The 22,400-nt window shown below is 39.1% G+C and overlaps 1 protein-coding gene across 3 annotated transcripts in view; it reads right to left on the bottom strand.

Moving 5' to 3' along the window:
* The window catches only part of ACYP2 (acylphosphatase 2), a 258,461-nt gene that overhangs the window by 194,834 nt on the left and 41,227 nt on the right, over positions 1 to 22,400 (bottom strand). For 2 of the 3 annotated variants that reach the window (XM_072768367.1, XM_072768369.1), the window contains exons 2-3: positions 13,122 to 13,241; positions 529 to 839 (exon numbers count right to left, since the gene is read on the bottom strand). The exons of the other annotated variant lie outside the window; for it this stretch is intronic. Coding sequence is in view for 1 of the 2 variants with exons in the window: in XM_072768369.1 (XP_072624470.1) it covers positions 529 to 592 (64 nt within the window). In the remaining variant the exon portion in view is untranslated. The remainder of the gene's footprint in view (positions 1 to 528; positions 840 to 13,121; positions 13,242 to 22,400) is intronic. 3 annotated transcript variants of the gene reach the window in all.

The following is a 22,400-nucleotide window of genomic DNA, read 5'->3' as shown; positions in this document are numbered from 1 at the left end:
AGTGACTTCATCAAAATAGAATTTTAATTCTCTCTCACACAAACTGAGCCTGAAGGTGAGACATTCAGAGTTGGCATAGCAGTCTACTTCATGAAGTCCTCTGGAAGCCAGGCTTGTTTTACTCACTCTCTACCATTCTTCAGATGTGGCCCTGGTCCTCATGGTCCAAGATGAAAGCAGAACATAAGACGGGATAAAGAACCAGGCACATCCCAACAATCTCCTTAGGAAGTTTCTCAGAAGCTTCCACAAGACAATTCCACTTATAACTCATTGCCCAAAACTTTGTCATATGGCTATGCCTACCTGCAGGAAGTCTGGGAAAGTGTTTATTCTGACTGGTCATATGACCATTTATTCTGAATGGATTCTATTAAGGATGTTCAAAATCTGGCAAATGTTTTAGGAAGTATGCGTTGATAATCAATGATCATGTCATCAGCATTTAGTCTTAAATATCAGTCCGAAAATTCTATTACTAAAGAAGAGAAGAGAACAGATATCAGATGACAAAGTAATAATCAGTACCTGCTTGTGGGGAGGAGGAATCAAGGCACCTCTGGCGTCTCAGCTGATGGCATTGTTTATGCATATTCAGTGTTGGCAGTAGCTAGAGTTTATGACCATGCTGCATGCTGCAGTGTAATCCAGCTGTGTTCACAGTTGTTTAGCTCTCCTTGATGTGGTGGGCTGAAAAATGGCTCCTCGGAGATCTATGTTGTAATCCCTGGCTCCTGTGAATACATTACTTGAGATGGTAGAAGAAACTTTGAGGATGTAATCAAATTAAGGTTCTTGAGATGGGGAGATTTTCCAAGACTATCTGGAATCACAAGAGTCTATAAAAAGAAGGCAGGAGATCAGAGAGAGAGAGAGAAAATGTGTCAACAAGGAAGGGGCAGCTTCTAGTAGCTGAAAAGAGTTAAGAAAACAGATTCTTCCCTGAAGACTCAAGAAGGAACAGATCTTGATTTTAAACTTTGGACATCCAGGACTATAATAAAATAAATGTGTGTTGCCTTAAGCCACTACATTTATAGTAATTTGTTACAGCAACAGTGGGAGACTAATACACTGGTAACTGATTATTCTCTGAATCTGATTCTAAAATCATGTCATAAATTTCATGAACCACCAATATGCTCCCATTAAATCCCTTTCCTGCTGTAGCAAAGTTGGTTTCATTGAGTCTGACAAAGGACCCAGGCTAGTCCAATCATAAGCCGTCTCTCTAGTGGTCACCAATAAGAAAACTCAGCACCATGTGTACTCTTGGTCTCTATTTGTCTCTGCTCAGGAGTCATATTCCCAGGAGAGTAAAGCCAGTTTTCCAAATTAGATCACATGCCCATTCCTGTGGTCAGGGGCGGAGGTCCTGTGACTGGCAGCCCCACCAAAATCCCTGGATTAGAGAAAGGGCAGTTTGCTCAAAATAATGAACCAAGTGTTCACCAGAGGAAGAAAGAAAATAATGCTGGCAGTCAAAACCGACATATTTTTTATTAATTTAATATTTCAGAGACATTGAAGACATCTTCATATCTATGAGTCAGATTGCCAAAATCAAAAACAAGTAAGGAGCTTTTAGTTAAATATGGCAGATAAACTAGATGTATTTGTCTCCTTTTGGGAAGGAGGGGAATCCTAACAACAAAAAAAAAAATGGTACAAACCTGAAGGGCAAATAGGAAATGAACATCAGCAGAAGGAAAAACAACACATTTTTGAAAGCTAGGAAACAGATGGAAGAATGGTAACAGACATTGCTGAGCAAAAGAAGCTAAGCCCTAAATATCCAAGGAGGTGGATACCAAGAAGCAGGCAATTTACCCTGTAGACATTCAGAAAGGTCAAGGACATAGAAGCATGAGTATTTCTTGTGCATAAAAAGAAGCATTTCACACCTCATTATTAAATGTGGGCAAATAGAGATTTAATAAAATCTGTCTAATAAGTATAAAATATATTTGGACAAATAAATTAGTATACACTATTTATCTCTGAAGAAAATTGTTAGATTATTAAAATATAAGTAGATAACCAATGACTACAAGATATTTGAGGAAAACTTCCAGCATCAACAACAAATCACAGAGAAAAAGATAACATGAGGAACAAATCTTTATTAAAAATTGTAACTGATATCATCGGAGAGGTAAAAGAAGGTATTATATTCATGAAACAAGAGAAGGGTGGTTGTTTTAAGAAAAGAATAATCAGAACAAGAAAAATAAAATTAAAATTAAATGGAAATTAATCAAAATTAAAAATATGATCTTGAAATAAAATTATCCAATAAATGTATTAGAAGACAAAAGCCAAGGAAATCTAGAAAGTAAAATCAAAAGGAAAAAAAAGATGGACAATAGGAGGAGAATAAGATGCTTAAAGGATCATTTCAGAATGTCCAACATCTAATAAATAGGATTTCTGGAAAGAGAAAAATGAGAGTATAAACTGATAGGAAGAAATTATCAAATAAATCAAACAAGTAAATATCCCAGGGTTGAAAAACATGATATTTTAGCCATGCAACTTCAGATCAAAAAAGTCCACTAAATGCCCAGCCCAATGAATAAAAAAAGACTTAACCCCAAATCACATAATAAAATTTCAAGATACTAAGAACAAACTTAAAATTTCTAGAGAGTTGCAGGAAGGCGTAATCACAGGAATCAGAATAGTCATGAAGCTTCTTGAGAGCAATGGAGTTCAGAAAACAATGAGACAATGCCTCTTCAGTTCTAAGGGAAGCTATTTTCATCCTAGAATTTTATTTGTATCCTTACATAACAAGCACCTATGAGGGTAAATATGCAAAGATCCCCGTGCGCTCTTTGTCCGGAATCTACTGAAGGATGAGTCCCAGCAAAATGAGGTCCCCGACCGAAGGAAGAAAATACAGAAGCTAGGAAACAGGGAATGTCACACAAAACTAGTAAAGATTGTCAGTCCTGAGATGACTAGGCATTACCCAGTCCAGATAGGAGCAGGAGGACAGAGATAATCAATAGACTATCTGAAATGTTGAATGTTGTATTGATAAGCATCTGAAAAACCAACAATACATTTGATTGGATTGACAGAAAATTGATAGGATGAAAAACTAGGTAATTCTTAATTCTAAAGAAAACAAAAGGTTGTACAGTGAAAGAAAAGTAATCAAACACAGTTACTTGGCTTACCAATGACTAATGCTTACATAATAATGTAAATACTAAATACTGAATTAGCTAGAAATTAGATTAGCTTACATTAAGAGGATGGGGTGGGGGAGAAGGGAAGGAAAAGGAAGTATATGTGTGTATGAAGTTAATAGATAAAGCCTAAAATTTATAAACCAAGAAATAGCAGTACAGCTAGCTATAGGCATAATTTAATCAGGAAAACTGCCAAAAAGTTAAAAGCCTCAGCTGTGGGAGGGAGAAGACACAGCCTTTTTTTTTTTTTTTTAATATAAGCTTTGTAGTATTATTTAATATTTTGTCTAATCTTAGTTTTAAAAAATTTATACTGGGATCCCTGGGTGACTTAGTGGTTAAGCGCCTGCCTTCAGCCCAGGGTATGATCCTGGAGTCTCAGGATGGAGTCCCACATCGATCTGCATGGAGTCTGCTTCTCTCTCTCTGCCTATGTCTCTTCCTCTCTGTTTCTTTCTCTCTGTCTCTCATGAACAAATAAATAAAATCTTAAAAAAAAATAAAAAGATAAATTTAAAAAATTAAAAATAAATAAAAAATTTATACTGCAGGCACCTGACTGACTCAGTCTGTGAAGCATGCAACTCTTGATCTCAGGGTTGTGAATCAGAATACCATGTTGGGTATAGAGATTTCTTAAAAATAAAATCTAAGAAAATAAAATCTTTATTTTTTTCTTTTAGGGGAGGAGGGAGCAAGAGTAGGGGAGAGGCAGAAAGAATCCCAAGCAGGCTCCAAGCTCAGCACAGATGTCAACATGGGGGCTCATCTCAAGACCCCAAGACCATAACCTGAGCCAAAATCAAGAGTTGGACACTTAACTGATCGAGCCACCCAGGCACCCCTAAAAAAAAATCCTTAAAAAAAAAATTTATACTTTACTCCTTCTAAAGAAAAGAATCAATGAGAATAAATCCACAGATTATTCATGTTTTAGCTTGTGCACTAATGCCAACACTCTGTTTAGTTCAAATTCTCTTCAGAGATTGAACATTTGCTGAATTTAGAAAAAGCTCATGGTTCCATATGCCTTGTCTCCCTCAAAGACCAGTATTTGAATTTCTAAAGAATTACTCACAATGGGAAAAATGTTCTCTCCTATTTCTCCTGTGCAATTAGAGAATATCCCAAAGCATGAAATATTTTAAAATATTTGTTTTCTGAAGGTTCATTTATTCTCCATATTTATGACTACACCTCTGTTTGGCATTTGATAACCAAATGAAAAGCCTCCCTGGCTCTCCCTCAATCCCCTCTAAGACTTTGACTCCATTTTATCATTCAGGGCCTTCTCTGCTCCAGTTCCTAGTTTATGTGAGTAATTCCTACATTTCACCTTATAAAGTGTCAATGTATTTTATAAACAAGAGTATCGGTCAGTGATGATTGGTAAAAGGTCTGATTGCACTTAATGTCACAGCCCCCTTCTGCCCTCAGCTCCCAGCAGCCCATTGTTTTCTCCCGGCACATTTAAGTCCTGTGCATGGGGTAATGGAGCAGCTGATAACCTGGATCCTGTGTCAGCCTGTGTTCCTGTGAGTGTGCGGTTCATGGCTGACAAATAAACAAGAGTATCGTATATATTTTTGCAAACAACAAATACATATACATTACAGTAAAGAAGTTTATGAATTCAGAACCTATTAACAATCTAGAGTAAATACACTTTTAGCATAATAAAATGTACCTTCCTAATAGAACAAAGTCTGTCAGTGTTACTATGTAACAGTAAACAACTATCTCAGAATTGAATTAATCAAACATAGTCTCAATATTCATTTTTTTTATTTTTTTTATTTATTTTTTTTTAAATTTTTTATTTTATTTTATTTATGATAGTCACAGTGAGAGAGAGAGAGATAGATACAGGCAGAGACACAGGCAGAGGGAGAAGCAGGCTCCATGCACCGGGAGCCCGACGTGGGATTCGATCCCGGGTCTCTAGGATCGCGCCCTGGGCCAAAGGCAGGCGCTAAACCACTGCGCCACCCAGGGATCCCTCATTTCTTTTTTAAAAAAAATATTAATTTCTAGGTGATCTGGGTGGCTCAGTCAGTTGGGTGTTTGCCTTCAGCTCAGGTCATGATCTCAGGGTCCTGGGTTTAAACCCCACATGGGGCTCCCCACTCAGCAAGGAGTCTGCTTCTTCCTCTGCCTCTTCCCTGGCTCATGTGTGCTCGCTCTCTCTCTCAAATAAATAAAATCTTTAAACAAATATTCATGTCTATACATGGGTGTTTTCTCCTCAAACTATTTCTAAGTGATAGGTTCAGCCATACTGAGGATAACTTTACAGACCAAAGCCTCTGAGGAACTGTAAAGAGGACATATTCATTAAAATTCAGTATTTAGGGATGCTTGGGTGGCTCATTGGTTGAGTGTCTGCCTTCGTTCAGGTCATGATCCTAGGGTCCTAGAATCAAGTCCCGCATCAGGCTCCCTGCAGGGAGCCTGCTTCTCTTCTGCCTGTGTCTCTGCCTGTCTCTGTGTCTCTCATGAATAAATAAATAAAAATTTTTAAAAATGCAGTATTTATGTGAAGATTCACTTCAGCTAATTACTGATTTTAAGCACTCAAGGAGCAAACAAAATGTTCTCCATACATGATTTTTTAAAAAGATTATTTATTTATTTCAGTGGGAGAGAGGAAAAGAGTGTGTGTGGGGGGGTGAGGGGTAGAGGGAGAAAGAAACTCAAACAGACCCTGTACTGATCACAAAACCCCTCATGGGCTTGGATCCCATGACTAGAGATCAGAACTAACACAGGTGACCCTCTCTGTCCATGATTCTTCAACTCACATCCATGACTTGGTTAAAAATAAACTCTAGTACTGGGGTGCCTGGGTGGCTCCCATGGTTGTCTGCCTTCAGCTCAGGTCATGGTTCTGGGGTCTTGGGATCAAGTCCCGAGTCAGGATTCCTAGGGAGTCTACTTCTCCCTCTCCTTCTGCCACTCCCCCAGCTTATGCTCTCTCACACTCTCTCTCTGTCAAATAAATAAATAAAATCTTTTTAAAAAATAAACTTTGGTACTTATGGATTTCTATCTCGGAAAAGAGAGAGAGAGAGAGAAAGTGAGAGAGAGAGAAATGTATAGGTGCAAAGCAAAATGTGAAAACAGTAAGAAAAATTTCATCACCAGGAAACCCTCAGGGGCAGATTGCATAGTTATCTCATGAGATTAATAAACCTAAATGGTGTATATCATAGTTCAAGCCAAAATTCATATATCCTCCCCCAGTACTCATATACGTGGGGGAGAGGGAGAACTCACTAGAAAGCTAGTTGCCAGATTTTTTGGGATAATAGCTCCAATTTCCATTTAATTTGAATTAATTTTTATTTAATCTTAAGGAAGTTTTTGGTAAATTACTTGTCATACACTGTTCTCTTATATTATTTATTTATTTATTTATTTATTTATTTATTTATTTATTTATTTACTTGAGAGAGAGAGAGAGAGAGAGAGCGAGCAAGCCAGCAGAGGGAGAAGGAGAATCCACAAGCAGACTCTCTGTTGTGCGGGTAGCCTCATTCAGGGGTCTGATCCCAGGACCCTGAGATCATGACCTGAGCTGAAATCAAGAGTCAACACTTAACCAACTGAGCCACTCAGGTGTCCCTGTTCCCTTGTATCCTTAATGCAGGAATCCACAGATGATATAGCAGAAAACTGAAAGTAAAGGTAAAGGACAGCAACTAAAATGCCTTGGGGGAACAGCATGCAATATATTACTACCTTCTGAATAAAAAAAATCTAGACCCAGATAAGCAGAAATGCTTTTAGGGAAAAAACAATAAGTAACTTGAAATCAGAAACTGTCCCAGAAAATCTAGAATGTGTCATTGAAATATATAATATCCCCATTATAAACATGGGGAAAGACACCACTCAACCAAAGAATACAAGGTCCCATTTTATGCTCATTTAACCACCTATAATTCAACTTCATACTCTCGGCAATTTTTTTCAAAGAGAAACAGAAATGTATTTAGTTAGTATAGCCAATTATGCTTCTGCTACACTCAATGACCAGGTGCTCGTGCTAATGGATATGATCTAACTTAATTTGTCTATTGATGTTGACAAACCTTTGGAAAGAATGTATGCTTTTTGCTTTATTTTGTTTTCCCCCATTGTATCATTGCCCACGGACAAAGAAGTCAGAAGCATTGCCCATGCTACGAGGCCATGAGTGGTGATGTCCCCTCTGTTGCCTCTCAGATCAACAGAAGACTAGTTCTACCAGTGGCTTCCCTGTTTCCACTCTCTAATAATATACTAATCCTTTTCAAAGAAGGGCCTCATTCTATAGTCAAGCTGGTGGAAGAGGGCCAGCTCTTTCTCCCTGTTCCCTGAAGAAACTTCCCAGATGAATATCTCTCTTGAAGTCAGTTACATTAATCCAAAAAAAGCACACATTTTGGAATCAGAGGGATCTGAATTTAGATTATTTACTTCTCTGAGCTTCTGTTTCTATGTATATAAAATGAGAGAAATAATAATATCTACATTTTACATGTGGGGGTACTATATCTGAGGGTACTATATCCATATTATAAGTCTGTGTGTTTATCACAAGACATGTTATAGAATCATTTAATTTTAGTTTGTGCCCACTCTTTTTCTATTTGACTTCAGAATTAGACTCATGCCTGGAACACTTAGAAGCTCTGTTCTCTCAACCAGACTACGCCTCTGGCTGCATATAATTTGCTGAACAACAGATATGCTTAACACGTCTTTGGCTATTATATAATATATGGAGGAAAGTATGACTAGGAGAATAGGAGTCAGATCTGAGTTCAGATTCAACCTCTACCAGAACACGAACTATATATCCTTGAGAAAGTCAATTAACCACTCTGAGCCTCTAATTTTCCTTTATAAAATAAAAAAGTACTTTTTCTACCTACCCAGCAAATATTTTTGAGGTATTGAAATTGGATTATATATATGGGGCCCCTGGGTGGCTCAGTCCATTAAACATCTGCCTTCCACTCAGGTCATGGTCCTGAGTCCTGGATTTAGGCTCCGTGTCAGTATCTCTCCTCCTCAGGGAGTCTGCTTCTCCCTCTCCCTCAGACTGCCGCTCCCCCTGCTTGGGCTCTCTCTCTGTGTCAAATAAATAAATAAAATCTTTAAAAAAAAAGAAACTGGATAATATAGATCAGAATTCTTTATAAACAATGGTGGGTGAGTATGCAAGTATTACTGCTTTATCTTTATTGTCATCATTATTATTATAAATAATACTTAATTTTTACTATTTCTGACAGATGATTTAGAAAAAAAGAAATTATCAAGAAAAATGAGTTATTGCATATCCAGCTCTTTCCTATACTGAGGAAAAGCTAAAGTTAGTAAATATTTAAGTAAAGAATACCAGCCAGAGAGTTAGAATACAGCTTCCAGATAAGTGCGAACACTAACAATTTCTTGGACAAATCTTATCAATTTATTTAGCTTGGCTTTCTTATCTCCAAAGTAATTCCTACCTCACTCGAGTACCATGAGGACAAAATAGAAAAACAATGGGAAAGATGCCAAGTCCTTTATTTTTTTTTAATTTTTATTTATTTATGATAGTCACAGAGAGAGAGAGAGAGAGAGGCAGAGACACAGGCAGAGGGAGAAGCAGGCTCCATGCACCGGGAGCCCAATGTGGGATTCGATACCGGGTCTCCAGGATCACGCCCTGGGCCAAAGGCAGGTGCCAAACCGCTGTGCCACCCAGGGATCCCGGTCCTTTAAACAAGTCTCCCATATTCAGATGAGATTTTTGCTCCTTCCTTCCTTAGGTGTGTGGTCGTGAGCAATCATCTCATCTCGGTTAGACACCTTGTTTTACAAGCAAGACTGCTACCTGATACAATCATCGGAGATTTATAAGATGTCGTCAAGTTAGCCAAGGAGGTCTTTAGGAACATTGAAGGTTTGACAAAGCAGGAAAGAATATCCAATGGAAAAAAGACAGTCTCTTCAACAAATGGTATTGGGAAAACTGGACAGCTACATGCCGAAGAACAAAATTGGACCATTTCCTTACACTATACACAAAAATAAATTCAAAATGGGTGAAAGACCTAAATGTGAGACTGGGAACCATCAAGATCCTGGAGGAGAACACAGGCAGCAACCTCTTTGACCTTGGCCATAGCAGCTTCTTATTAGAAATGTGATTGGAGTCAAGGGAAACAAAAGCAAAAATCAACTACTGGGACTTCATCAAAACAAAAAGCTTCTGCACAGCAAAGGAAACAATCAACAAAACTAAAAGGGAGCCTATGGAATGCGAGAAGATATTTGCAAATGACACATCAGATAAAGGGCTAATGTCAAAGATCTATAAAGAACTTATCAAACTCAACACCCAAAAACAAACAAACAAAATCCAATCCAGAAATAGACAAAAGACATGAACAGACATTTTTCCAAAAAAGATAACCAGATGGCTAATAGACATATGAAAGATGCTCAGCATCACTCATCATCAGGGAAAGAATGAGATATCACCTCACACCAGTCAGAATGGCTAAAATCAACAACACAAGAAACAACGGGTGTTGGCAAGGATGTGGCAAGGGTGTGCAGAAAGGGGAACCCTCTTGCACTGTTGGTAGGAATGCAAGCTAGTACAGCCACTCTGGAAAATATATGGAGGTTCCTCAAAAAGTTAAGCATAGAACTATCTTACAATCCAGTAATTGTACTACTAGGTATTGACCCAAAGGATAGAAAAATAAGATTTGAGGTTGTACATGCACCCTGATGTTTATAGCAGCATTATGAGCAATAGCCAAACTATGGAAAGAGCCCAAATGTCCATCAACTGAGAATAGATAAAGAAGATGTGATATATGTATACACAAGGAAATATTTTTCAGCCATCAAAAAGAATGAAATCTTGCCATTTGCAATAACAGGATGGATCTAGAGTATTTATGCTAAGGGAAATAAGTCAGTCAGAGAAAGACAAATACCAAATGATTTCACCCATATGTGGTATTTAAGAAACAAAACAGAGGAACATATGGGAGGGGGAAAATGAGAGAGAAACCATAAGAGATTCTTAATGATAGTGAGCAAACTAAGGGTTGATGGAGGGAGGTGGGTGAGTGATGGGCATTAAGGACGGCACTTGTGATGAGCACTGGGTGTTATACGTAAGTGATGAACTGCTAAATTCTACTCCTGAAGCCAATATTGAACTGTATGCTAACTAACTAGTATTTAAATAAAAATTTGAAAAAAATAAAGAACATTGGACGATCTCAGCTTCACTCTTTAATTAGACCATGGCTAACAAACAATACTGCTAGGTCAACAAGACTGTTCAAACCACAACCAGGTAAAAACCAGAAACTATACAGAATAAGAGAAACAGAACATTCAAGAAATCTAAAGTAAGATCAGTCTGTCAGCAAAATCTTATAAAAACTTCAAACTTCCTTTTCAGACCCAGGAAATTTTCTTTTCTTTTTTCTTTTTTCTTTTTCTTTTTTTTTTTTTTTTAAATTTCATTTATTTATTCATGAGAAACGGAGAGAGAGAGAGAGAGAGAGAGAAGGAGGCAGGCAGGGAGAAGCAGGTTTCTGCTCCATAAGGAGCTTGATATGGGTCTCGATCCCAGGACACTGGGATCACAACTTGAGCCAAAGGCAACCGCTTAACCAACTGAGCCACCCAGATGCCCCCAGAAATTTTCTTTAAAAGATAAATTTAGATGGGGTGCCTGGCTGACTTGGTCAGTAAAGTATGTGACTCTTAATCTCAGGGTCATGAGTTTGAGCTCCATGTGGAGCCTACTTAAAATTCTTTAAAATATATATATTTTTTTTACAGATGCCTTTGTGACTCAGTGAGTGAGCACCTGCCTTTGGCTCAGGTTGTGATCCCGGGGTCCTGGGATCGAGTCCTACTCTCTCTGCTTGTGTCTCTGCCTCTTTCTCTGTGTCTCTCATGAATAAATAAATAAAATCTTTTTTTAAAAAATAAAACAAATAAATAAATTTTTAAAGAAAAATTAGAAATGTATTATTGGCAGGAATCAAAAAGAAGTATAGGAAGAATTCTCCCATTTTTTTAAATTAAAACATACCTAACTTAGTAACTATACGGTTATTATGCCATTTTTAAGTGTCAAGTTCAATGAAAAGAATCTGTATTTTACATCTAAGTACTATTGTTCCCAGAATACCTCCTCTTATTCCACCATAGGCAGATGTCTGACATACATTTTGAATCTTCAACAGCTCGGGTTATGACATGTACTCAGCATTGTCCCTTCATCATGCAGGAAACTCCCTTTCTCAGAAGAACTCTACTTTAAGCTACAAGCCAGGACCTAGGGCCTGGGGCCTGAGTACAGTTGGGATTTCTCTACCAACTGGATGCTCTACCCAGAGAGCCTGGGCCAGTATTATCAAGTTTCCTGACGGGAAATCGCTTTCTTCTCTTTCTTGAAATGAGATTGAACAACAGGCCAAGAATACCTGTGCCCTCTCCAAGTGAGAATAGATTTTAATTAGTCACAGTCAAATCAAGAGCAAGAACCATAGAATAATTTAAGCAGGCGAAGCTTAATATAAAGAATTATTGAGCAATGATAGGAGAGTAACTATAAAGATGGAAGGAGAGCTCCAAGGGGTAATGAAGAACTAAGGGAAAGAACAAAAAAAAGAAACTTGGAGGAGGTCAAACTTCAAAGTTCATTGAAGAAGGTGTGAACACAGCCCACTTGATGGCAGAGAATTTGCCTAGGCCAGAGATGGCACAGAGTTGCCAGGAAAGCAGAAACAACCCTCTGGACACAGACCAGCTAGAGCTGGTGGGCAGTCTGGGCCTGCAGAGGGAAATAGGTAGAGAGAGAGAGGGGTGGGGGCAGAGAGCAGGCCAGTGCACATATGAGGCCTGGAATGCATGGTGCCCGTGTCAGGATAGTCATGAGACACAGGTGAGGTCAAGCTAATAGGGGGTGGAGGAAGTGTGCACAGAGAGAGGCTGCTGTGTGGGCACTGCTGGGACTGGGACCCACAGAGGCTTCCTTCTTTAAGAACTTAGTGTGCCTCTGCATGGTGCTGGGACCAGAGCAGCCTTGGGCCACTGAATAAGACAAAGGCTGAACATCCAGCTCGCTAGACAGCCAGGCCTGAGAGGGCCCCACCGTGTCCATGCAGAACATCAGGGCCTGGGGTAAAGGCTGTGCCGTCTGGGGCTCCCAGCCACACTGCTGCTGTTTAAGAGAGGAGCTCAAGAAAACACAGAGCAAAAGCTACATGCTACAGGCACTTAGCCCTGGGCAGAGCAGTGAAAATGCAAGCACGCTCCCACCAAGCCTAAGAGCCATCAGAAGCAAGAAGGAAAAGCCGGGTCTCCTTCAATGTCTCTCTCCAGCGCCCTCTACCGATAAAACATCGTGCCAGCTGCCACAGGAAAACTATTTAAAGGGCCCAGACCCATTGTAACACATTAGCCCATGAAGGGAACCAACAAGCAATAAATTGATAACCAGCACGTTCTTTGGCTGAAAACCTCCATACAATCAGACCTCCACGGGTAATTGCTCTCTCTGGTGTCCCCTAGAATTTATTTTGTCCCCATGTGCCACCTGCTTCCATCAACTTCCCAGTAACTCTCATCCAACCCATCCTTCCAGCCATTTTCAATGGGATATTTAGAAATAGCTCCACTGCCTCATTAGTGTAAACCAGTGGAGCCCCCTGGTGGGGGATACAGTATTGCACAACAGCTCTTTAAAGGAATTTGACAGCGCAATCAAAAGTTGAATCAGAGATTAGGCAATTTTTAGAGTGACAGTATTGTTCTAAACTGCCCTGGGGTGTTATATACATAACTCCATTTTTCAAAACATGTAGAACTTGGGCTCCTAGGTGGCTCAGTTGGTTGAACACCTGCCTTCTGCTCAGGTCATGATCCCAGGTCCTCGGATTGAGCCCCATGTCCAACTTCTGGTTTAGCAGGGAGCCTGCTTCTCCTCCTTCTGCTGCTCGCATTGATTGTGCTCTCTCTCTCTCTCTAGCAAATAAATTAAATAAATAAATAAATAAATATTTTAAAAACACGTAGAACTGTATATTACAAAGGATGAACTTTTATGTATGCAAATTAAAAAAAAATCAACCAGGATGTTAGAAGGTCCTAGAAGTGCAGACTGTGAGAAATGAATCTAACTGTATTACAAATGCATGACATAACCTTTCTGAAAGGGGTAAGGAGCTGATCTAAAATACTTTTGGAAAATGGTATCTTGACTGGAAACTACAAAGCTAAAGATAAAAAGAATTATATACAAACACTATAGTCTGAAAATTGATCTCTTACACAGATACAGGTTAAGATTCTGAAAGTACTTCATGTCTAAGTTAGTCTATGCTGGAAAATTTATTTTAAAAAATAGATACTAGGGGCCAGCTTCCTCACAGTTAAAGGAAATGGTTACAAATAGACAAAAGGACAGCCTAGAATAAATCCTGTGATACCAAGTTAGAGTTGAGGACATTAGTATGAGTTCATGTTTAATTTAATATACAATGAATACATAGATGGGGAAATAGATTATTATAGATATGTGTATATACATAGGAATACATGTATACATTTCCTAGCTCTGTCTACCGAGAAAGTCTAAAAGCAGTGTCTCCCCTCCCCACCAACAGCAATAAGCACCCCTGTGCCCAGATCTTGGTTTCTAAAAACTTTTCTCCAGTAGAAAGAACCAGAGCTCCTTGGAGAGATGGCTGATTCTAGGGCCTGGGCAGGTAAAATACAAGCTGAGCTTGGAGAAAAGGAAGTATAGCGCCAGAAAGTAAGGGAGTGCTCAGTCAACAAAAGGGACACATGAGCCAGTCTGAAAGAGCTCCTAAAAGCCAAAGCTAGTAAAATTTAACATGAGTGTGATTCTGAGATGTGGAGGTGAATCTTAAAAGTACATTTATCATCATAAGAGTAGAAAGTGGCTGTTTCTGGGAAGTAAAAAGCAGTAGAGAGGTAAGGATTGTTGTTTGTTGTCAAATGCCTTGGAAGATAATTTGACACTTTAAACCATGTCCATATTGGCTTATATAGCTTTGAAAGGGAAAAAAAAAACACATTAAAAAAAATAAGAAGAATGTGGAGCTAACAAGGGAGGATTTTGACAAGAGAGGATTTGTTGGTTGGTTGGTTGGTTTGGTTTCTCTGTTTTGTTAAAATGAAAGACACTTAGTTTATGTGTGGATAGAAAGCCAACAAAGGGAAAGGACACAACTGCGTGGAATAAAGGAATGATGTGTAAAGGCAAATATCTATGGAGGTGAGGCAATCATACAGTTTGCTGGGAAGATTTCCCAAGGACCAGGGACAGCACTAAGTTCATCATTTCTAACCTATCCTGCTACAGAGACTGGCTGACACCTCTATAATCTCAGGAAACCTCTCTCCTGTCCCCTCTTGCTTCTTGCTGAGTCCTGAGGTGCACCCACTCTTGCCTGGTGTGATGTACTCTCTATAAGCTGCAAAGGTGCACTCCCTAGCAATGTCAGAGGCAGTCTGTCGCTTCCTTTTGTAAGTGTAAAAACTAATTATAAAGACAATTCTCCATATTTAGGCATTGAGGCCCTCTAAAAAAATGCAGTATGTGTGAATGTACTTAATGCCACCAAAATTGTACACTTAAAAAGGCTCTGGTGGGTGGCACAGTCAGTTAAGCATCTCACTCTTGATTTCGCTCAGGTCATGGTCTCAGGGTTGTGAGATTGAGCTCTGCTTCAGGCTCTGTGCTCAGCTTGGAGTCTACTTAAGATTCTCTCTCCCCCTCTGCCCCAAACCTCCTTAAAAAATAAATCTTTTTAAAAAATGGTTACAATGGGGAGATTTTGGCTGGCTCACTCAGTAGAGCATGTGACTCTTGATCTTGGGGTCATGAGTTTGAGCCCCATGCTGGGTATAGAGATTACTTAAATAAATAAATAAACAAATACATTTTTAAAAAATGGCTGTGATGGTAAATTTTATCTTATATAGGTTCCACTACATCAAAAAAAGTTTTTTTTAAGTTAGATATAAAATTAGAGAGAGTTATCTCTAAACCCATAATGCTGCATTTGTCAGATTATACTTAGTGATAGAGTAAAGCCCAGGTTAAAATGTATAGAAAGAGGTGGGAGAGTAATTTTACCTTCACATGTAGAATTAGCCTTGGTTAGGAGAAAGAATCCACTTTCTACATCTCTACATGAGCAATTTTGTCTCCCTAGCAATTAAAGCGTTTTCTTCCAGAACTATGACTCACCTCTTTGGAGGAAAGTTCCTTATCACAGTATAGTAGCCGAGGTATTTCCACTAAGTGGAATAGTCATGGCATATTTAATACATTAAAACCTTCTTTAAAAAATCCATTTCACACTTTAAAAATTTTCTCTCAACTTCAGAAATAGTTTTAAAAGGACATGTACTGCCAAAGACTACTTTTAATTATAGTAATAAGTAAGGAATTAATAGAGGGTATTTAGTCAAATGGAAGAAAATCCTTCCACTCAGCTTTACTACTCATGGAGCCCAAACTGTATTCTAATACAATACAATCAATTTACTCATGACAAAGTGATAATTAATATGTAGTCCTAGCAAAATGGGTCTAATGATTTTTTTTATTTGCATCTTCTTTGGCTGAGAACATTATATTAAATACTATATGGCAAATAAAATGACTTGGCAGGCCCACGCAGCGAAGGAAGTAGTTTCAATAGCAACCTGCCTTTATATGGGCATATTTCTACATTCTAAAATAATGTCTCCATTATCTTGGTTAGAGTTCAACTCTTTAAATCTATAAGAAATATGTGATGCATGAGTGTGTGTGATGATTCACAGATCTGAAATAACACCTACTCTCCTTCGGTTCTGGCACAAAATGTGTCAGTGAAGCCTGCAATTAAGAAAATTATCTTGGCCTGTCTTGCCACAGGGATGGTGACATCAATACACACACCCAGAGCAGAAATATGTTAGTAAAAATGAATTTAGAAAACAATTCTACTCCAGCACTGTTTGGTGCCTTGATGCCTTTGCAATGTCATCCAGATCTTTGTCATTGATAACACTATCTACTGAACACTGCTATATTGGTTTTTTGTCTTCACAACGTATTGTTTCTTTCAGCCTGTCTTTAGTCTTCTGCTAGTCTTCTACCTATCTAGGAGATAGGTACCATTGTGATTCCTATTTTACAGATTAAGAGAGGTTGAATAAATTGCCCAGGATCATACAGCTAGCCAGTGGTAGATCTGGGATTTGAACCCAGGTCTCTCAGACTCAGATCTTCTCTCTCTTCACCAGGCCTGGCTACATAATTTTAAGGGCAGTGTAAAATGAAAATGTGGGGGCCCTTGTTAAAAAATTATTAATAATCTCAAAATGCTGACAACAGAGCATTAAACCAAATGTGGGGCCCTTTTAAGCACAGGTTACATAACCATGAAGCTGGCTCTTCTCTATATATATATATATATATATATATATATATATATATATATATATATATTAAGATTTTATTTATTTGATAGAAAGAGAGCGTGAGTGGAGGGACGGGGTGCAGAGGGAGAAGCAGACTCTCCCCTGGGCAGGGAACCCGATACAGGACTCAATCCCAGGATCCAGGATAACAACCTGAATTGAAGGGAGATGCTTGACTGACTGAGCCACCCAGGCCCCCAAAAGCTGGCCCTCCTCTTAACGATATCACTTCCCTCCATTGTGTCTTTCATTTCCATACCTCAGTCTAATTCAGCAAATATTTGGTCCAAACCACAACTCCACTGTAAGAGGTCTTGTGTGGATTTATGAGACATACACATTGAGTCTGGAGACAAACATTTATTTCTCAGTCCATCTTTTTACTTGCTGAGATTTTATATTATGCTCAATAGCAGAAAGTATCCCATAATTTTTATGTTTTGACTGTCAAGCCTTCTTCTTGGTTGGTCCCTAAGAGCTTCTTTTTAGTCTGTTTCTCTCTTTAAAAAATCACTTTGCCATTTACCACTGCAATTTTAAGCATATAACATTGTGGTGTCATGCACTACTCCTTCCTGTTGTGATTATTTGCAGCTGCTTCAACCTAATGATGGGAAAAGGCCTCATATCCTCATAATTGTAGGGTCCTGATTAATGAACACTTTGCCTCTCTGAATCTTCTTTTGAAGATCTTTCCAAACCTTTCACTTAGCACCTTCATTCAAGTGGAATGTCTAGAGCTAGGTGGAGGGCATGTTTTAGTGTAAACCTTCTACCGCCCAGCACACATCCTGAGAAAAAAGGAAGTCTGTTCACAGTGTGTATGGGGTAATTGGGACATGCACTTTACATTTCCAGGAGCAGGAGTAGGTTGTGTGTGTTTATCTGGGATGGGGAGATTTTGGGGGTGGAAGGTTAGAAGACAGAGTACGCATGATCTCCGCCCATGGCGGATTCCACTTAATTTGATGCCTAGCCCCAGACTCTCCCATCCTCATATACTCTTACTGTGATTTTCTTTTCCACAAGTGCTGGCTGTTACCATCTTTAATTTCTTCCTAATATGGGGTACGGTAGGTGGAAACACAGCCAGCCCTCCGCTGAAACTCTTCATACTTTAGGATTTAAATGTAGACTCCTGAGATTGATGCCTCCCTAACTTTCATGCCTGAAGTTGGATGAGATTATGGATAATTTGTGAATTTGCCATGGAAAAAAGATAAGGCACAATCAAATATCTAGAACAGTAGCTCTCAGTCATAAAAGAGCTACTCCTTTTTACAGTGAAACATCTCCTTCAGTGTCCTGAAATTAAATTCATATATAACTTACCAACACACAGAAAAATCTTTTCTTAAATTAAGATAATGCTCTATGTGCAATATAGAGAAGAAATAAAATTAGAGTTAGGGTCTATGTTCAAATATACTATAAGTAGGTTTTTACCCACATCAATGCCCTGAAGGATATGTGAAAGATAGGCAAGACCATTTCTTTGTTCTATGGAACTGTTTACACACATTTGTCAATCCTGGCTCCCAGCCACCACATACCGGTTAGCATGCCTTCAATCACTGTGATAACCAGAAATGTACCCACAATTCCCAGAACACCTCCAAATGGTGGTACTGCCCCTGTAAAGAATTGCTGGTCTGAATAGGAATGCCTGTGTATTGGGCAGCCCGAGTGGCTCAGCAGTTTAGCGCTGCCTTCAGTCCAGGGCGTGATCCTGGAGACCAGGGATCGAGTCCCACATAGGGTTCCCTGCATAGAGCCTGCTTCTCGCTCTGCCTGTGTCTCTGCCTCTCTGTCTCTCTCATGAATAAATAAATAAAAATTAAAAAAAAAAAAAAGGAATGCCTGTGCATTGAATTCCTTCAGATTCTCCTTTGGTTAGGATTTCCAGGTAACAGGAACAGGATATACTTGCCACACTCCCAGGCTGAGAGTTCTGGGGCTTGGCAAGCCTGAACTCAACAAACACACATCTTCTACTTGTACACAACTATTTTTAGGCCACTAGTTTTAATATAGTGCACACACACTCCATATTCACCAAGGTGCCTGACCACAAAAGAGTAACAAGGATTTGGTCAGGGAGAGGCCATGCTATGTATGTAGAATGAAGGACAAAGAATGCTTATTTTGTGCCATATTTAAAATTTAGGGAGATGAAAAATGATGGGTGTGCCAATGTGGTAGGTCGCTAAAATAGGCTGCTTGGCCTTGTACTTTGTTTCTTGGCCCTCTCTGACCCTGAGCTTATATTAAAGGCAACTGTGCTGTAACATTTTTTCCCTGGCTAAAGACAGGTACTAATATTTGCCTCTCTTCCTGTCTGCTGAAGACACAATTGAACCAAACAGGGACCCAACAGAAATAAGAGTCCCTGCGCTATCATGCCTCTTGATACACAGTCCTAATTAGGATAAATCCAAGTATTTATCAGGCACTTATAAGGATGCTGAGTTCTGGCCAAAAAGAAAAAAGTTCTATGTTCGTGGAAGCTTCTGTGAGTCACTCTCCAGCATTTACCAGAGGTCAGGCTTTTGCTGCCAGAATAAGCTAATATTTGAATAGCAGATGTGTTCTAAACAATCTAATGGAAAACTTAAATAGCAAAATCCCTCTTCACTGTAACCTATGACATAACATTTGCCCCTCTTCAATTTTTCTTATCTAAGAACAAGTTTACTAGCTTAACCCCAAGCCTGATTTTGGGATTGTACAATTCTTATGTGGGCCATTAAGAATCAAGTGTGTTAAATCAATGGATGGAAGAGAAAAAAGCTTACTCCAAATGGGAAAACAGTTCATTCATTCCTGTATGCATTCATTTGATTCCTTACTTAGCTTAAATTCACTTATATTACATTGCATGCGTCCTTAGCACCTTGATCCCTGCCACACTTTGAGATACTCACTTGATTAAACAATGACCCTTGTTAAAAGCAGTGTTCCACATAGCAACTACTATACATGCTAAATGTGGCTGGCAGAGGACCAAACCATGCTGAGATCCCACATTAAATTACAATCGTAAACAGCAAGTAGGCCCTAATGCTACCAGCAATCATACTGTTTTCCTGGTCCCTGTATTCTCCTTCTCTTCCTGGGGATATTTTATACCTTCTCTCTTCTACAAACCTCAAATACCCACTCACCACCTATTTTAATTCCCTGTTGATGGCCTTGCTTCTGATTTCACTAAGGAAATAGAATGAATCAGAAGAGAGCCCCCACAAACACCCACCACTTGCATCCATGGGTTTCTTTCTCGTGGCTAGAGATGAACACCTTGTGTCCCTAGAAAAGGCCACTTTCTCCACTTGTAGAGTAGGTTACTCTCACCTATTCAAGGTCATCACTTCAATAATTATCTTCTCAATTTTTTCTTTTTTACTGGATCTTTTCCATCAGTCTATGGACATTATTTCTACCTTTGAAGTACACTCTCTTAACTTCACTTCCTCCTCCAATTACTACCCCCATTTCTTTCTTTCTACAGGTTGTCTATATTCACTATCTCCAATATCTTCCTTCTCATTCTCTCTTTTTAAAAAAGATTTTATTTATTTATTTATTTAGTTAGTTAGTTAGTTAATTTATAGAACATGAGCAGGGGTAGGGACAGAGTAGGAAGGAGAAGAAGGAGAGAATCCCAAGCAGACTCCACACTGAGCACAGAGCCCAATGCAGTCTCAATCTCAAGATCCTGAGATCCTGACCTGAGCCAAAACCAAGAGTTGGACCCTTAACTGACTGAGCCCCCCAAGCGCCCCCCTCCAAGTTCTCTCTTAAACCCAATCCAATCAGATATTTATCCAATCTACTTCAGTTAAATTGCTCTTATCAAGGTCACCTTGACTGTCCTGTGGCTACATCCAATGGCCAAGTCTCAGTCTTCATCTCACTTGATTAGCAGAATATGATCACTCTCTCCTCCTTGAACCACTTTCCACTTGGCTTTTGGAAGCAGACTTAACTGGTCTTCCTCTTACCTCTCTGGCTGTTCCTTCTCAGTATTCTTTGCTAGGTTCTCTTCATCTTTCTAATCTCCAAAACTTGGAGTATTCCAAGATTCTGTGCTTGGACCTCTTCTCTTTTCTATCTTTACTTACTTATTTGGTCTCATCCAGTCTCATGGCTTTAAATACCATTTATTATACACTGTGTTCAGCCTGCATTTCTCCCCAGAACTCCAGATTCACATATCCAGCTGCCTCAATATCTCCACTAGAATGACTAATAGACATCAAATTTAACAAGTCCAAAACTGAACTCCTGATCTCCTCTAGCTGCCACCTCAACCATCAAACTCTGTTTCTCTTCTACTCTTCCCCACTTGTTCAGTCCAAAACCTTGAGGTTATCCTTGATGCTTCACTTTCTCTCCTGCTTCAAATCGAATCTGTCAGCTTAACCTTCAACATATGTCTAGAATGTGACCATTTCTTACTACTTCCACTACTATCACTGCTACCACTGTTCCCTGCGCATTTCCTCTCCAACTTCATCCATTGCTTTTTCCTCCTTTCCTGTCCCACTCTAGCAGCACTCTCCCCACCTTTTGCTGCTCCTTGACCTTCCCAGGCATCCCCGGACCTTTGTGTTTACTGTTCCTGGGATGTTCTTCCTTCAGACATGATTCACTCACCTTCCTCCCTCCCTCAGATGTTACCTTCTCAGTGAGCCCTTCCCTGTTTGCCCATCCACATTTGTTCATTTTTTAAGTATCAACTTGACTAGACCATTCAGTGCCCAGGCATTTCGTCAAATGTTATTCTGGATGTAGCTTGTAAGGATGTTGCTGGATGAGATAAATACCTGAATCAGTAGACTGAATAAAGCAGATTGCCCTCCTGAATGTGGAAGAGCCCCATCCTATTAATTGAAGACCTGAACAGAACAAAAAGGCTGGAGTAAGAGGGAACTTTGCCTGCCTGATTGTGGAATTAGTCTTCTACCCTTGGACTGGAACTTACTGGAACTTATGTCATTAGCTCTCCTTCGCAAGTATTCAGACTCAGAAGAGAACTACACTACTGGCTCTCCTGGGTCTCTAGCTTGCTGACTACAGATCTTGGAAATTCTCTGCCTCCATAATCATGTGAGTCAATTCCTTATAATAAATGATTATATATATAATTATAAAGTCTATTGTTTCTGTCTCTCTGGAGAACGATGACTAATATACCATCTAAAATTACAACTCCTAGGGTGTCTGGCTGGCTCAGTTAGTAGAGCATGAGACTCTTGATCTCAGATTGTGAGTGTAAGCCCCATGCTGGGTGTAGACATTACTTAAAAATAAAATCTTAACAAAATAATAAATAAATAAATAAATAAATAAATAAATAAATAAATAAATAAAATCACAACTCTCAACTTTTCCTCCATGTGAGGACACAGGGGGGCCCTAGCTATGAACCAGGAAGTCGGTCCTCACCAGCCGCCTCACTGAATCTGCTAGCTCCTGATCTTAGACTTCCTGCCTCGAGAACTGTGAGAAATAAATTTCCATTGTTTACAAGCTAGAAATAAAATAAAATAAAATTGCAACTCCAAGTTACCTCCTCATTACCTTCCCTGATTTATTTTTTTTTTCTGCCATATATTGCCATCTACAAGAACATAGGTTAATTTTATTTATCTTTTTTTTTTTTGGCTTATATCTACCAAA

Source organism: Canis lupus, chromosome 11, assembly GCF_048164855.1.
Source record: "Canis lupus baileyi chromosome 11, mCanLup2.hap1, whole genome shotgun sequence".
NCBI classification, from domain to species: Eukaryota; Metazoa; Chordata; class Mammalia; order Carnivora; family Canidae; genus Canis; species Canis lupus.
This window is presented reverse-complemented; position numbering and strand designations above follow the sequence as displayed.